At 44.9% G+C, this 17,287-nt stretch overlaps 1 protein-coding gene across 2 annotated transcripts in view; it reads left to right on the top strand.

The window, feature by feature from the left end:
• Positions 1 to 17,287, top strand: part of LOC148501326 (uncharacterized) — a 667,086-nt gene that overhangs the window by 482,720 nt on the left and 167,079 nt on the right. For both annotated transcript variants that reach the window (XM_088450637.1, XM_088450636.1), the window contains exon 18: positions 12,604 to 12,705. In XM_088450637.1, coding sequence (XP_088306763.1) covers positions 12,604 to 12,705 — 102 coding nt within the window. The remainder of the gene's footprint in view (positions 1 to 12,603; positions 12,706 to 17,287) is intronic.

Below are 17,287 nucleotides of genomic sequence, written 5' to 3'. Positions count from 1 at the left end.
TGGGGGGGCATACTACAGGGGGGGCTAATACTACAGGGGGGGCTACTACTGGGACAGCCTACTACTGGGGGGGGCCTGCTACTGGGGGGGCCATACTACTGGGGGGGCATACTACTGGGTGGCATGCTAATGGGGGGCATACTACTGGGGGGGCCTGCTAATGGGGGGCATACTACTGGGGGGGCCATACTACTGGGGGGGCATACTACTGGGTGGCATGCTAATGGGGGGCATACTACTGGGGGGGCCTGCTAATGGGGGGCATACTACTGGGGGGGGCCTGCTACTGGGGGGGCCATACTACTGAGGGGGCATACTACTGGGTGGCATGCTAATGGGGGGCATACTACTGGGGGGGCCTGCTAATGGGGGGCATACTACTGGGGGGCATACTACTGGGGGGCATTCTACTGGGGGCACTGCATAGTGGACCCTACTACTAAGGGGACTGCATAGGGGGCACCACTGCTGGGGGCATTGTGTAAGGGACACCGCTACTGTGGGCATTGTGTAAAAGGGGCACTACTGTGGGCATTGTGTAAAAGGGGCACTACTGTGGGCATTGTGTAAAAGGGGCACTACTGTGTGTCGTAACATAAATAAGAGACACTACTTTATGGTGTAATGTGAATAAGATTGTGCACTGTAACTCCTTGGGCCGTAGCCCACTATGTAAACAAGTACTGTGATTCTGCTGGCCGTACCCCACTGGGTGGGTGCACTACTTTTCATTTCTGCCACTGCTGTGTGGCAATGTGTCATAGATGTGCTTTATACTGTGGTGTCTGTGTCGTTGTGTCGCTGCTTTGTCGCTTAGTAATAGTAACCAGTCAGCTCACTGCAACCTTTGGCCAATAATGTTGAAAACAATATTATAAGCTGTGATATGGTCTAAATTGACTGGAAATTAATGTTATTGAGGTTAATAATACTCTAGGAAGAAAAAAAAGACCAATTTATGTGATTTTAGCTTTTTTTGTAAATTTTTGTAAAAAAATCCAAATCCAAATCCAAAGCCAGTCACCGCAGTTTGGCAAATCCAAAGCCGGACAACGAATTAGAACCAAATCCAAATCCAAATCCGGCAAAAATGGTCCGACGCACATCCCTAGTTGCTATGGGCAATATCACTTCTTAAATAGAACTCCCATCTTAGTAAATTTACCCCTTACTGTATCAGGTTTCAACATACTTGCCTACTTTTAAAAATGCATTTGAGGGAGATTGTGAAAGCAGCTCCTATGAGCGCGGCGATAGAGTGGGCCCTTACTGCAACATCTGAGAGGCGTGTCATAAACCTGACCAGCCAAATGTAACTGAGCCCCAATGCAGTTAGTAAGATCTACTTGTTCATGAAAACACTCTTTTCAGAAACTGCATGTAGCCATGGGGATCATTGTGCCTTATACCTAATGCAGGGATATGATACTAATGATCCCATGTAAATGTACAGTATATATTTCTGTTTTTTATATAAAACAGCTTCATAATGGAGATAAAGTGCAATCAGGGAGATTACTAGACTCTTCAGGGAGTCAGGGAGATTGCTACAATTTCAGGGAGTCTCCCTGACAATCAGGGAGAATTGGCAAGTATGGGCTGGGGACGAAGGCCCCTCCAGGAGAATGCAATGGCAGGCCGAGCCTTAGAGAGCGCTGCGAGAGCCCCGGTAAAGAGGGGACGTGGCCTAATCATGGGAGGCGTGGCCACACCCCCTTGAAGAAGTAAAAAAGAAGACCAAAAAAAATTTTGCACCGGGGAGGGGGCGCTGTGAGCCCTTCAGCCCAGCGCAAAGCCAGAGGGGGTCACTCCCCCCCTCAGGCAGAGGAGATTGCTGTGGCTGCTGCTTAGCAGCCGCTAGAAATCTCCCACGTGCTGGGCTGCTGTGAGGGAGGGAGGCGGGAGGAAGGGAGGGGGGCGCTGCGCCGGACCTGGGCCCCCGCCGGGCCCTCTGGAAGCCCGGGCCCGGGTAAAGTGTAACCGTTACCCCCCCTCTCGGCACCCCTGATGGCAGGGGCCCACTGAAGGGATGTGACCAGATATTGAGAAAGTGTAGTCGTCAATTTGATGGTCATATGCATCCCACAAGACACTTTAGACCTTTTATTTTATAATAATCATCTGTGCCTGTTTAGTCTACAAATAATAAAATGTGTCCCCTTTAAAATACGAATAATAGTAGGAATAATATGTGCCCCCTTTATTAAAATAGTAATAATCTGTATCCCTATTTAGTTTTATTATATAATGTGTGAGACCCATCAGTTTATTTATAAATATAATGTCCCCTTTAGTATACCTATATATTAGAAAAAAAATCAACTACTGATTATGGGCCTGATTCAGAGATGTATGCTAATGCTGCATCTGCAAATTTGTATGCAGAAGCTGTGCGAAAATATGAAAATATCACAGCCGCTGGGATTTGTATTGATATGCCCACTGGCACCATCTCAATACCAAGTAACTGCATACAGATCATTCGATTATCGGAGTTCTGAGTAACCCTATGGTCGTACAAAATAGCCACAGGAACTGAGACTCCGGAGCCATTTTGTCTGCGTACGGGATTGCAGCCATAGTCTGCAACACATCCCAAAACAGCCATGACACACCTGCGCTTATGCAGCTTCTCCCCCCTACCTCAAAGAGTTCCCTGACTGTCAATCACTTTGTGTATAAATGCTGTCTGCAACCTGCATTACAAGACAATTGCAGCACATGCGCAGTGCGACTCAGATGCATGCGCAGATTACCAATAATTACTCAACTGCGTAAATATCGGCATTCCATACAACTCTGAATCAGACCCTGTGTTATTGCGTTGGAATGGAATGACAGTTGGGTTAACTGTGACCACTTCCAATTGTATCAGTGATATTAGCCTGAAGGTGCCCATCCACTAGGCGATTAAATTGAGCGATTGAACGATAATGATATCGTTATCGTTCAATAATCATTTGCAAATCGTTTAAAAAATGTCTAAAACGACCAGCGATGCGCACTCCCACTGGTCGTTTTAGACATCTATCATCGGGCAAACATGCTGGACAATCTGACGACAATGTCAGGTTCAGCATGTTTGCAGATGATTGATGTGTCTACCCTGAACGACTGCTCGCTCAGTGTAGACACATCACAGACTGACAAACGACTGCACGATTGTCTTAATTGTGCAGTCTTTTGCCTGCCTTCTAGTGGATGGGCAGCATTCCCAAATTCGGGCCTCAAGTAAGGCACCCTAATGGTCCACGTTTTAAGGATATCCATGCTTAACCACAGGTGACTTAATTAGTATACAAGTCAATTAGATTTAACCACCTCTGCTCAACCATGGATATTTCTAAAACCTGAGCTTTTGGGGGGGCCTTGAGGACCATGTTTGGGAACCTCTGCCTTAGAGAGTTTCAGTATAACACAAGTGCCCCAGTGCTGGCTTAAGACAGTGAGACCCTAATGGGCCATTGTCACACAGACATTCGCAGGGTGACACATACACAGGCTTTACCCCTTCACACACAAGCGTGCTTAAGGCACCACAGCCTGGGACCCCCTCAAAGAGGGGGGCAGGGTCATATAACCCTAGTGCCACCCACCTACTCTTAATCTGGCTCTGCAAGTTAGTCTACCACAGATTCTATTTAGGCCATTAGTTGGCAAGCACATTGTGGTTGCTATTGTGTGGTCTAATAGGTTCATGCTTAGTATAATAGTCTAATGTTGGCATGCTTAGTATAATAAACAAAAGCTACAGCATGTAATATTAGAGACATCACAAGTGTATAAGATAGAATATAGGTATCAGAATAGCTGTACAAAATATCAAGTAGTAAAACAAGTCACAAAGATATACATTAGTATAAAGAGTGGTGTAAGTACAGTATACAATACAATTAAACCATCAACAGGAATATGTTATAATTTTGCTCAATAAAGTTTAATATTGAATATATATTTTAACTAAAGTGATTGAGACCCAGGTGATCATTGAGACCTTTAGGGGTCAAAGTACTCAGCCTCATGGTCCACCTAGTATCATACTGTAGTAGTTTTAACCCACAATTACCTCCTCTCATTTAGGCCGGGACGTTGTCGATCATACAGTATTTTAAAGAGGCCAGGTTATGATATGCTTCAACAAAGTGTCTGTCAACAGGCTAGTCACTGGATCCAGAACTGATAGCTACCATTATAGTAGACCGGTGTACAGTCATACTTTCTTTAAACATCCTTTTGGTTTTACCGATATTGGAAAATCCACAAGGGCACATAATTTGAAAAATTACAAATTTGGAAGTACAATTCAAATGGTGTCTAATGTAGAAAGTTTTTCCAGTGCTGGAAGGTATCCCCAGCAATAAGGTAGCGGCATTTAGTACACCTGCATCTAAAACAGCCTTTCTTTTGGTTAGTAGTCCAAAAAATGTTCATGTTTCCTATTCATAAGAAGGTGTCACATCTGTTTTAACAATGGAAATCACGGATATTTAGCCTTCTAGTTTAGCACAACATTAATTTTACATCTGCTAGTTTTAAATCAGGATCTGAAGTTGCCAATGTTCTTTAGAAACCTTATTTATACATTCACTTCCAACTGTATAGAAATTCACCCATGGGATAGAGGTAGTTTTAGTCTTTCTTAAGGTGGGCATCCACTAGGCGATTTGGACAGACGATTGAACGATAACAACGTCGTTATCGTGCAATCGCCCGCAGATCGCCCACAAACCGGGCATGTAAATGTTAAAAAACAACCAGCCTGGCATGTACCCGCTGGTCGTTTTTAACATCTATCATCGTCCGAACATGACGGTCAACCTGACTGTGTATGCACTTCACCCCTAGGGGGAAGACGGCACGATTGCGATGTCGTAATTGTGCCGTTATCCCCACATCTAGTAGTTAGGATGTGAGGCATTAGAGTTTTACCAAAGAGTTTGTCCCTATTTAATGATAAAACCCTACATTTAGCCTGCAATAATGCTTTTGGGCATAACCTCTCTCCAGGAATTTGGATATCATAACATCAATTTGGGCCTCGGCTACCAGAGAAATCGTGAGTAGGGTAAGCCAAGACGTAGCGTATTAGGTGTCTATTCAGCATCACTTAAGTTCTACAAAAGCAGGTGAAAGTGAACATTTTCACCTACTTTGGTAGAAATAAAGTTTTCGGCCCATTCATCAAAAAGGTAATGCAGAAGTTATCACAGATATCTCCTGCTTACCTTTCTCTCCCTAAATGGCCTGCTGTCCCCATACACTAGTATCACAGCGTCCAGCCACAGTTCTGCAGTCACTACTGCATCCAGTTACAGTACAGCTGTCACTACAGCATCCAGTTACAGTACCGCTGTCACTACAGTGTCCAGATTCGGTTCTGCAGTCACCACTGCATCCAGTCACAGTTCTACTGTCACTACAGAAACCAGCCATAGTACCGCTGTCACTGCAGCGTCCAATCTCAGCACCGCTGTCTCTACAGCATTCAATCCTCAGTGCCATTGTACCTCACATGCACCAGTCCTCACTGCCCTGTTACTACCTAGGACCTCCGGTGAATATATTAGAAGCTACACTAGGATGTAGCTTAATCCTTGTGAGAAGTATTCTCTAGGGTCACGGTGGAAAGATTCTCTATTCCTGTGAGTGCCAGTTACTTGACCAAAGGACCGCGACCTGCCAGCTGGGTTCAGCTAAACCCATATCCTGCTAGGAGGAGTCACTGGAGAACACCTCCCGGCTGGTTAGACTCCGCACCTTTGGTCAGGTCTCGCCAACGACTGATACTCATGAATGAGGAGATCTTGTGTACAGGCCCCACGTCTCAGATTTCCCCTTTAGTCCTGAACCTCAGCTTGCGCCCCACAGTAGGGGATTCCATACAGCCGGTCGTGACAATTAACCTGCACTATGGAAAGTTAAAATTTTCTGTATATGGGTATAACATGCCCATAATTACACCTGTAAATGTGTAGTTGCTAACATATGAAAGAGGGGAGTGTTATGTGGGCCCCCCTTAGCAACTATAATTTAGTGATCACCAGACAATATTGCCCAGCCAGCACTATGGGAAAAATTGTTTCCATAGATGGGGGAGGAGCACTATGCTCTATCTCCCACATACTTGCCCGCACACACATGCGGGTACTCTCTCTTGAGAGAGGGGGGTGGTCTCCTCTTTCAAACAATGCGCCCCAAAATCTGCACCTGCCATAGGGCTAGTGCAAGTTTCAGTGGATCGACCGATAGTAGTGTCTAAAAATGGACAAGGCGGTATTACAGCACTGGCACATTCGGATATATGTATGTGCACCAGCGAAGGGCTTTGTAGTGGCATTTGCATAAAGTCATAGACTAGACTGGTGACCACTAAAAGACACAGATGTGTCTGAATTAGTCCCAATAAATGAGACCGTACAAAAAATTTTATTTTCTACAGATGGGGCGGATCTAAAACCCATATCTCCCCCATTTTGTGTAATAGAATCTTGCTTTTTACTGTTTTGCAAAGGTGGGTAATTGGTAAAACAACATATTTTTTGCGATGTTTATAAGGCAAAAAAAATCAATTTTCTTGAAATTTCAATTAAAATTTTTTTTTTTATGGCTGTATGGATTAAAAAAATGTATTTTCTGAAAATATAAAATCTTCTGGAAATAAACTAGGTGTAATTTATGTTGGTACCGCATAATAAAATAATTGATGTTGAAATGAGACGAGCACAGATGTGAGGAAATTACCTCAGTACAAGAGTGAGAAAACCCTTAGCAGCGAAGGGTTTAAACTTCGGGTTCTAAAGAATGTCACTTCCTCTTTCATCCACTAGGGGACACTGGAGGTGCTTACGCTGGAGTATAGAGGCATGGTTAGCTGGAGCTGGCACTAATTAATTCAGAAGTGTGAAGCTCCTCCCCCTCTATTCTCCACCAGCCCTCAGTTTAGAAAATGTGAGTTAGGAGCTGGTCACTACATGCTGTGCTCCAGCAAATACATTTTATTTTATTTTATTATTTTATAGCATCTTCTACACAATTCGGTACCCTTCACCACCTATACCAAAGGTGGGGTCCGGGTACCTAGTGCCCTGACTTTTCTAAAGTTCAGGAAGGAGTGCACAGTGCTTATTCTAAAAGCAACTGACAGGAGAGTGCTGACCTGCCAAGAGACTTCCAGGGGAGCGCAGTGAGTATGTAGCTGCGCATCCCCTGGCTCCCCCCCACCGCTCTGCCAGCACTTGTAGTGTGAGACAGGTTCTGTATTTTTACAGAGTGCCTGGGTTATTAGCGTACATCGCTGCTCCCTGCCTTAGTTCTTATACTGTCAGTCCCCGCTGGATATCGCAGCATTGCGGGGCTAATACAGGGTAGATGCAGAAGCCATTTTGGACCTTCCCATAAAGAAGGGGGCGGAGCCTATATCCGCTTTGGCTCTCTCTCTCAATACTAGTGGCATACAGCTGTAGCAAACAGCATGTCTGCTGTTTTCAAAGTTTAATGCAACCTCCGCTGCCCAGAGCTTGTAGTACAGGCTGTGTACATAAATAGCGCACCACGCTGCTCCCTGCCTTCAACTCAGCTGGACACACGTTTGTGGAGGCAGCAAAGCGGGGCTGGCAGGAGATGGTAATGGCTACATGGAAGCCACTTTAGCCACCCTTAGCATGTAAAAGGGGGCGGAGCCTAATTAGACGCTCTATCTAAGTGGCATAGAGCTGTTACAAACAGCGTGTCTGCCGTCTTTATTACTGTATGCCTGCATCTCTCCCTGTTAGGTAGTGTTGCAGTTGATTAGAGTGAAGGCTGGATTCTCCTTAAAAAAAAAAAAAAAAAATCATATACACTAGAAGATGTATAGTGAGCAGGGGAGCTAATCTGTTTGCTGGTGAGTTGTTTTTCCTCCTCTGTTTCCCACCTTTGGCCTTGGTTTTTTCTATACTGTATACTGTCTCTCTATAGTCTGAATACAGTCTGTGTGTCTTAGTGTGTACATAAATGACAAGCAGTAGGCTTCTCAAAAGATGTTTGATTGTTCTAATATAATAACAAACAAAGAAAGCCACATGCTTCTGGCTCCACGTTATGTCATGCTTGTTTAATAATAGTCCCTTCCGTGGCTATTTCTGCTTCACCCACTCCTCCATGGGCTGCTGACGTGATAGCAGTAATGAGTAGGTCTCAACCTCCCTGGGAGCAGAAAGGAAGCTCAGTGCTGAGGTTACACACACAGTGCATCACATGCATGTGAGGTCACTTCCTCCGTGCCTCTGGGAAGGGGAAGAGATAGATCCCTTTCCATAGATGTATGATGACGTCATCTGCCAGTGTCCAACATCATTCCCTACCATCCAAGTGTGGGAATATATCCTTGTGGCGAGCGACATGAGCCACCGTGCCCGCAGCGTGGCGAGCGAAGAGAGCCTGCAAGGTGCAGACTTTCTTATTTTCCTGGAAAGTGTGGGCAGAAACCTCCACTTACGCCCTAACTCACGTCACTTCCAGGTACAGCTACTGAAGGGGTTTTATGCTCTTCCCTCTGGGAAGGTCTGAGATGAGCCCCTTGCCGCCCTCACAGGGCGTCACCTGTCACAACCAGAGGTTATAGGTACTGCTGCTACTGTACCCTCCATTTTCTATTAAAAAAAAACAATACCTGCTCAAAAGCATCCTCTGACGACTGTTCTACAGTCAGAGAAGTCAGACGAGGAATTCCACGCTCATGAGGATCCGTGAATCAGAATTTAAAATCTGTTCCTGCTACTCAGAAATTTTGAATCTTTTTGATAACCAAAAAGGTCGACTGATTTTCCTTTCTTACAACAGCTTCTCGTATGGTTTTCAGCAACCTGGAAACAACCAGATAAGAGGTTACAGAATCCACGTTTCCCCCCCCCCAGTTATTCTTTTCCATTATCTATGATGGAAAAGTGGGTAACATATTATCCGGTAAATGCGTCTGTTTCTCGTCTTTCTAAGAAAACAACGCTTCCAATGCCGGGTGCTGTTACTTAACAAACACCTCTATGGTGGGGGTGCCTTTAATTCTGGCAGTCCGGCAGGTCCTAAATATACCATGGGGACACCCTTCTTATCGTAGTTGGAACAACATTGCGATCTATTCATACTACAGGGGGGGTTCAACTTGTTAGCGCCTGGATTAACAAAGCGGTAGTTGTCTGGGCGGACCAGTTGAATACGAGCTTGGACTCCGGTACATCCAGAGCAGAGTTGCAACGATTAGCAGGACACATCTGTGATCCATGCAGTCAGATCAGTACTCGCATATCCGCTTCTGCCATTTCTGCCCACAGAGCTCTCTGGTTGCGCTCTTGGCAGGCAGACGCAGAATCCAGAAGGGCTGTTGAAGATTTACAGTTCACTGGTGATATGCTTTGGATCCAGGAGGCCTTATTCTGGTCCCTCGTTTCAGTCTTTTCAAGCGCCACAGCCCTTTCATGGTAAGGCCAGAGGTGCTCCCAAGTAGGCACGGGGCGGCAGAGGTAGAGGTCATCCATAAAAGGTTGCACGACAGGTAGAGAACTCGCTTAAGGTCTTTTCAACAGGCTTGGTCAGCAGGAGGCTGTCCAGTCTCTGCAACAATCGGCTGTGCTTGTTCTGGTTCCAGTGCATCAACATGGTATGGGGATTTACTCAGACCTTTGTGTGATGCCCAAGCTGGATGGTTCAGTCAGACCCATCTTAAACCTGAAGTATTTAAACTAATATCTGAAGATGTATTGAGTCACTTCAGTCTGTCTTGCGAGTTGGAACCAGCGGAGTTCTTAATTTCCCTGGATATAGAAGATGCCTATCTCCATGTTCTCATTTGGGGAACTGCATCAGGCCTTCCTGCGTTTTGCAATTTTGAAAAATCACTAACAGTTTTGGGCATTGCCATTAGGGTTATCCTCGGTTCCCCGCATTTTCACCTAAAAGCTTATATTATTCAAGGCTACATCGGAATCTCTTTTCTTGGACCATGCCTACCTGACATACCAGACTCTTATCCAACACGTTTGGATAATCAAGTTCTAGGAATCCAACCTCAGTCCGTCCCAGAGACTCCAGTTTCTGGGGATGATCCTGGATATGGCATTGCAAGGATTCTCATTCCGGAAGACTAAGCCGGGATATCCGGTTGCTAGTCCAGCTAGTCCTCAGACCAAAGAGGGTGTCCATGCTTCTTGGTTACGTATCTTGGGGAAGATGGTAGCTGCTTTTGAGGCACTACAATTCAGACGATTCTACTCCCGAGTGTTCCAGCTAGACCTGCTATCACAGGGGTCAGGGTCTCACCTGCATCTACATCGACGGTTCCGTTTGGTCCCGGCTACTGGTCTACTTTGGTGGACACATCCCAACAATCTCTTGGCGGGCTGGAATTTCAGAAAGTGACTATGGATGCCAGCCTCCGAGGCTAGGGAGGAATGGTCCTTGACTATTACTATCAGGTTCGTTGGTCCCCACTGGAAACAGGAGGGTGGCCCAAAAGTGAGTTGGAACTCTGAGTAATTTACTATGCTCTGCTACAAGCAGCAAAGTTGCTAAGGTCTCTTCCGGGGAGAGTTCAGTCAGACAACGCGTCGCTTACGTCAACTGCCAGGGTGGAACTCGAGGTCTCATGGCCATGCAAGAAGTAACTCAGATTCTCTGGTGGGCCGACGGTCAGTCAGTAATCCTGTCGGCAGTATCCATCCCAAGAGTGGACAACTGGAAAACAGATTACCTAAATTGCCAGGACATCCATCCCTGAGGAATGGAAACTTTACCCAGACGTGTCCCATGCACTCGTGCTTCAATGGGGTCATCCTCAGTAGGACCTCCATGGCATCTAGATTGAATCATCAGCTCCCAGCATACATGTCAAGTACTCAGGATCCGCAGGCGATGGCAGTCGACACTAGCAGTCCTACATCTTGGATTACCAGTTTACTCCGATTCCACTAATTCCTCGTTTACAAAATAGAATAAAACACAAGTCGGCCTCAGTCTTCTCGTGGCTCCGAACTGAGCTCTGAGTAGTTGGTTCTCGGATCTTCAATCCCTCCTGGCAGAAGTCCCGTGGCCTCTTCCTCTTCGCCTGGACCTTCGCAACAGGGTCCTTTTGTCCACCCCAACTTAGCAAAACTGCATTTTACAGGGTGGCTCTTGCACCGATATCTTAGGATGCGAAAGCATCACAGACTCGGTTTTTCCCACCACGTTTCGTGCGAGGAAACCGGTTTTGGCTGCACATTATCATCGCATCTGGCGCTCTTCTATGACATGGGTACCGGTTGGGGCTTTCCGTCTAGGACTTTGCGGTTGTCCCGTTTTTTGTTTATATCCAGACCAGATTAGTTTCTGGCCTGCGACTGGGATCTTCTAAAGTGCAGGTTTCTGCTCTTCTCATTTTCTTTCACCATAAGTTGCCCCTCATACCTGAGATGCAGCCGTTTTTTCAGGGAGTGTTGCGGGGGTCAGCTTCCCACATAAGCCAACCTTTTGTGGTGCCTCCTTTGGTAGAGGACTCGGGTGTGTCTTCTACCCTGGATGTGGTTCGAGCTTTCTGCAGTCAAGTTATGTCATTAATGATCATCAGCCCCACACGTTCTGTGGGTGTGGGTGCCTCCACTTTACAATGGTGCCATACGGTCAGTTGGTCATTGGTTCACAAGTTTTGGCTGCCTTGTTCTGCAGGTTCCTCAGAGCACCCATGCCCGTGGGGAAAACTTTGGGACATCCCCAGCGTAAGGACCTCCAGAGTCCCCTAGTGGATGAAAGAGAAAATGGGATTTTGGTACTTACCGGTAAATCCTTTTCTTTGATTCCACAGGGGACACTGGACACCCACCTCAGTGCTCTTCGTCTGCCTGTTAGTTCCGTATGTTGTATGGTTTTGTTGTTGTGTGATATTTCTCCTTTTCACTCCTGTTGTTCTCCATCTCCTCTCGGTCTTCATTTTCTAAACTGAGGCCTTGTGGGGAATAGAGGGGGATGAGCTTCACACTTCTGAATTAATTACTTTAAAAAAGTCAGGGCGCCAGGTTCCCGGATCCCAACTTTGTTATAGGTGGCGAAGGGTACCTAATTGTGTAAAAGATGCTATAAAATAATAAAATAAAATCAAATGTATTTGCTGGAGCACAGCATGTAGACCAGCTCTTAATGCACATTTTCTAAACTGAGGGCTGGTGGGGAGTAGAGGGGGAGGAGCTTCACACTTCTGAATTAAGTAGTGCAAGCTCCAGCTAACTACGTCTCTATACCCCAGTGTAAGCACCTCCAGTGTCCTCTGTGGAATCAGAGAAAAGGATTTACCGGTAAGTACCAAAATCCCATTTTTGTGCTGCAGGGGCAGGCCTGACCTGTTGGGGAACCTTGAGGACCACGTTTGGGAACCTCCGGATTAACCTGATGGATATAAGACTTTTTTAAACCAAAATAGCCATGTAACTGTGTTCTGTTTGTATGAATGTAAAGTACTAAAATATGAACAATTTGATTTAAGATGGGGCTGAAAAAATCATTAGGCACAAAACATGAATTTTTTGCTACATATCTATCTTGTTACATTACAGTTGTCCTTTTTGGTTATTTGGTAAGTAACTCTTGCTTCAATTTCAGGTGCGTCTGGTGAAAATTTTTTTTGATCATCTGAAAGATGAAAAAGAATATGTTTTCAGTGACATTTTATCTCAGATTGATGGCAAGCTTAACAAATACAAGGTTGGTTAACTTATGTAATAAGCACATGCCACGTCATTAAATGCAGTTTGTCTGAAACGTGTTAAACATTTACAGTTTAAAACATGTTTTGTTTAGTTGTTTGAATTTGATATAGTATTTACAAATATGTGTAAAGATTAGAAAAGTTTTCTATGGTGTTATAATGTTTAATGAGCATATGAATGTTTTGTAATGGCTACCACAGCTATAGCGTATGTTGAATTATGTTTTTTGTATACAGTTAAATTGTATTTAGACACTTAAGCTACAGTAGGTACATACTGGGTGATATATCACCCATTCAATTGATTGAATGGCCCATCTATCGCAAGCGCGTCGGCGGGTGTGTACCCTTGATATGTATGAAGAACAACGTCGTTCACAGACATATTGCATCTTTTCTGCAGCAGAGCAAATGGCCAATATGTCTGCAGATATAATGGCACATCTGGCTGTGTGTATGGGCAGTTCGCCAACCGCCTGTACAATTTCTGCAGGGACTGCCGGTAACTGACAGCTCAGCTGGATGGGCAAATTCAAATGCCCGCCCAGTTGTGACATCAGCCCTGACACATTGAGCGGTATGTTTTCCTGATCGGCAGCTGTGTCAGCGGATATGCCCATCGGCAGGCTTGTCTGCACAGTGTGTACCCAGCTTTCCAAAAGCCAGTACAAGGTCAAGGAATTCAGTGGTGAAAGTGTAGGCCAGTTCCCCAATTCAAAAGTCAATTGCAATTCTTGGCAAAGTCATATTAAGGCTGTGTTAGGATACTTACAGTATGTCTTCTGACCAATCATTACTATATTTGTGCAGAAATATAACTTCCCCTGCTCTGTCATTGTGTTTACCTGCTTGTTGTATGTTTTGTTATGGTATGTTTATTCTAAAACTTCTGGCTTATTAAATGATCCAACTGCCTACATGGGGATCACATAGCAAGTATGCTGTAGCTCTGCAAAAATATGTGCACAATACATAAGTGTCTTAAATTGTGCCCAATGACCAGAAAACAACTTCTTACTGACACCTAGCTAGAGATGAGCGGGTTCGGATTCCAGAGTTCCGAACCCACCCGAATTTAGCACTACCGAGTCAGATCCAAGCAGGCTCGGAGTTTCCCGCTTTACTCGGATCTTGAAACCGAGGCAAAACGATAGAGTCTGAAATCTCCCGGTTCACGAGCTTTCGTCTCTATGATCAATGTACTATATAAGGGACCACGCGACGGACACCATTTCACTCCGGCTGTGGAAACTGAACAGGGAGGGTGGGTAGTGTAGGACTGGAAGAGGTGCTGGTGCTATCTGCTGTGTCCTGGGCTGGTGCTGATCCATTCTGGTCTCTGGTCACGGTGCTGTCACTGTGCTGTCTGCTGATCCATTCTGGTCTCTGGTCACGGTGCTGTCACTATCACTGTGCTGTCTGCTGATCCATTCTGGTCTCTGGTCATGGTGCTGTCACTGTGCTGTCTGCTGATCCATCTGGGCTGTCTGCTGTGCCCTGGGCTTGTGCTGTGTCCATCTCTGGGCCCAAGTTCTGGACTCCAAAAAAAAAAAGTAAAAAAAAAAAAATCAAAGTGTCTTTAATATTTCTCTGTATGTGCATGCGTGTTAAGTGTCTGTAATATTTTTCTGTATGTGCATGTGTGTTAGGCTTAAATGCAGTAGCACACAAGAGCCAGCCAGCAATGCAAGTTGCAACCTTGTGCTGCCCGACTCCAGTCGTTCTCCAAAAAAAAACAATCAAAGTGTCTTACATTTTTTTCTTCTGTGTGTGCATGTTAGGCTTAACCGCAGTAGCGCACAAGAGCCAGCCAGCAATGCAAGTTGCAACCTTGTGCTGCCCGACTCCAGTCGTGATCAATCGGTGCTCTGGGCCCAAGTTCTTCTGGAGCTGACAAAAAATAAAAATCATCATTTGTCTTTTTTTCTAATATTTTTGTGTGTGCACACGACTGCACGTGTGTGAATTTTGTAACCGCACCTTGGCTACACTATTGGTGATTGTGACACTGCTTCAAGACTGCAGAAAATATGGAGGGCTGTCACATGACAGGAGAGCAAGGCCAAGAACCACATGTTATAGCTGCTGCCAGCAGAGCAAGGTCGTCAACTTCTTCATCCTCTATGAAGGCCCATGCCCCAGGGCTTAAGTCACACCATCGATATGGTAAAGCAAGTTTTACTGAAGTTAAGAAAAAAAAATGTAAAGGATATTTGCCTTTAGATAAATAAAAAATTGGCAATATGCCATTCACTACACGAAGTGGCAAGGAAAGGATAAGACCTTGGCCTTTCTTTATGAAGACTGCTGAAAGCCCTTCTGCTTGTAGTAGTAGTGGTGGTGGTACGAATTAAAAATTTGAAAGTTGTTAAGACAGCTCCGGGAAAACCAACTGTGTGCCCTGAGAAATCGAAATCACAAATCCCCAAGGAGAGCGCAAGTGTGTCCGCGGTTGCCATGTGTGAGCCCGACCTAAATATTAGTGTACTGGAGGATCCTCCAATTTCCAACATTTTTGTGCCCTCTGTAAATGTGGGGAAAGGCAGTCAACATCTTGCACACATAGTCATTGAGGATGCTTCTGTGGAATTGCACATGGAGAAGGAGGATATTTTGGTAGTTGAAGGCACTAAGGATGATGAGGATGTTGATGATGAAGATGTTGGTGATGAGGATGTTGATGCCGAGGATGTCCTTTGTGTAAGTAAGGCCACAGGTGTTGCCCAATGTTTGAAAATGCCAAAGCCCATTGTTGTCATGCCGGGACAAAAGACAAAAAAATCCACTTCTCACTTGTGGAATTATTTCCATCCCGATCCGGACAACAGTTGTCAAGCCACATGTGCCCGTTGCCATACAAGATTGAGTAGAAGGAGGTACCTAAACCACCTAGGAACCTCATCCTTGTTACGTCACTTGGAGCGCATTCATCATATATTAAAGTGTACGTCGCCAAGTTCCAAAACTCAAAACGTAACAAGTCCATTGTCACCTACCTGCTACCTATCTGTGGGATCCAAGCGCCTTCGATCTCCAACACCAACATCTGCATCATCACCTACATCCTCATTCGTGATCGGAAGTAATTTCAAAAATCAATTGACTATTTAACAGTCCTTTGATAGAGGAAGTAAGTATAACAGCTGTCACCCAGTTTCACAGCGGATCACTGACGCCATGACAGCTGTGCTAGTATTAGATGGTGAAATAATAAAAAATGAGGATGATAGTGTGGATGAAGTGCAAAAGGAGGATGAGGGGGAAATTTGTGTCCTATCTAACGCTAATGTGGATGTTGATGATAAGGATGTGGTTTGCGTAAATCAGCCACCAGTGGCAGCAGTTCTTGCTAATGATAAAAAGAAAGCCAGAAAAACGTCTTGGGTGTGGAATTATTTTAATCTAAATTCTGACACAGACGAACAGTTGTGAAGGTATCTGTTCCATTTGTGAAGCCAAAGTTAGCAGAGGAAGGGACGTTAAGCATTTAGGCACCTCCTCCCTGTTACGTCATTTGCAGCAAGTTCATGCAATTTGTTTAACAAAATTATAATTTGTAAATTAATAACAAGCAGTCCAGTATCAGCTACCAGCAGTTTGGACCATAACATGCAATCTCCACCACCAAAACCCTCATCATCAACCTCCTCCTTAATAATTGAAGGTAGTCCTTCCAAAATATGTTTGTGGGGCCCAAACAAACCAAGAAGTTCAGCCACTAAAGTGTCAGTCCTAGTCGCTAAAGTGCTTGGTTTGTTAAACTGTGCATGTCCTTTTTAATATCCCACATAAGAGTGGGTGGGAGGGACAATTCCATCTTGTACCTCTTTCCTTTACATTTGGCACAATTTGGGGCATTGCCGACTGTCATTATTATAGTTTATTAAACTGCCATCCTGTCTGCCACTGCTGTGTGGCAATGTTTCATAGATGTCCTATATTTTTTTAAACTGCCATGCGTTTGTGCCGCTACTCTGTTGCTTACTTTAGCCAGCCAGCTCATTGCAGCCTTTGGCCTGTATTGGTGAAAAATAGTGAAATCAATATTGTGAGCTGTGAGGTAGTTAAAAATGCATGGAAATGCCTGAAAATCATTGTTATTAAGGTTAATAATACTGTAGGATCAAAAACAGTCCCAAATTATGTGGTTTTAGCTGTTTTTATGATTTTTTAAGAAAAAATCCAGATCCAAAACCAAAACATGAAAACACGGAGGAAAAAAATCCAAAACCAGGGGAGATCCAGATCCAAAAAAAAAAATAACACGGGGGCCGGCGCACATCTCTACTCCTAGCCCTAGCCCCCACCGCAGGAATGCCCAGGTAGGCCATAAACAATGAACTGCAAAGACATTTAGGCACCAGCCCAAAGGGGAACACAGGCTGTTCAGGACACATTTACATCCTGAGATTCAAAATACACCCAATACATGCACTGGACTTAGGGATAGGGGCTGTACTAGTGACTCTGTACTCTTGTCCTGGGGGTACAACTGTGCGAGCTGGTTCAGGAGCTGCAAATACCTTCAGGCTTATAAGGCAGAGCTACCTCTTCAAGCTTGCCAGCAGTGGACTGTAC

This window comes from Taudactylus pleione, unplaced genomic scaffold (assembly GCF_031769625.1).
Source record: "Taudactylus pleione unplaced genomic scaffold, aTauple2 ptg000520l, whole genome shotgun sequence".
NCBI lineage: Eukaryota > Metazoa > Chordata > Amphibia > Anura > Myobatrachidae > Taudactylus > Taudactylus pleione.
This window is presented reverse-complemented; position numbering and strand designations above follow the sequence as displayed.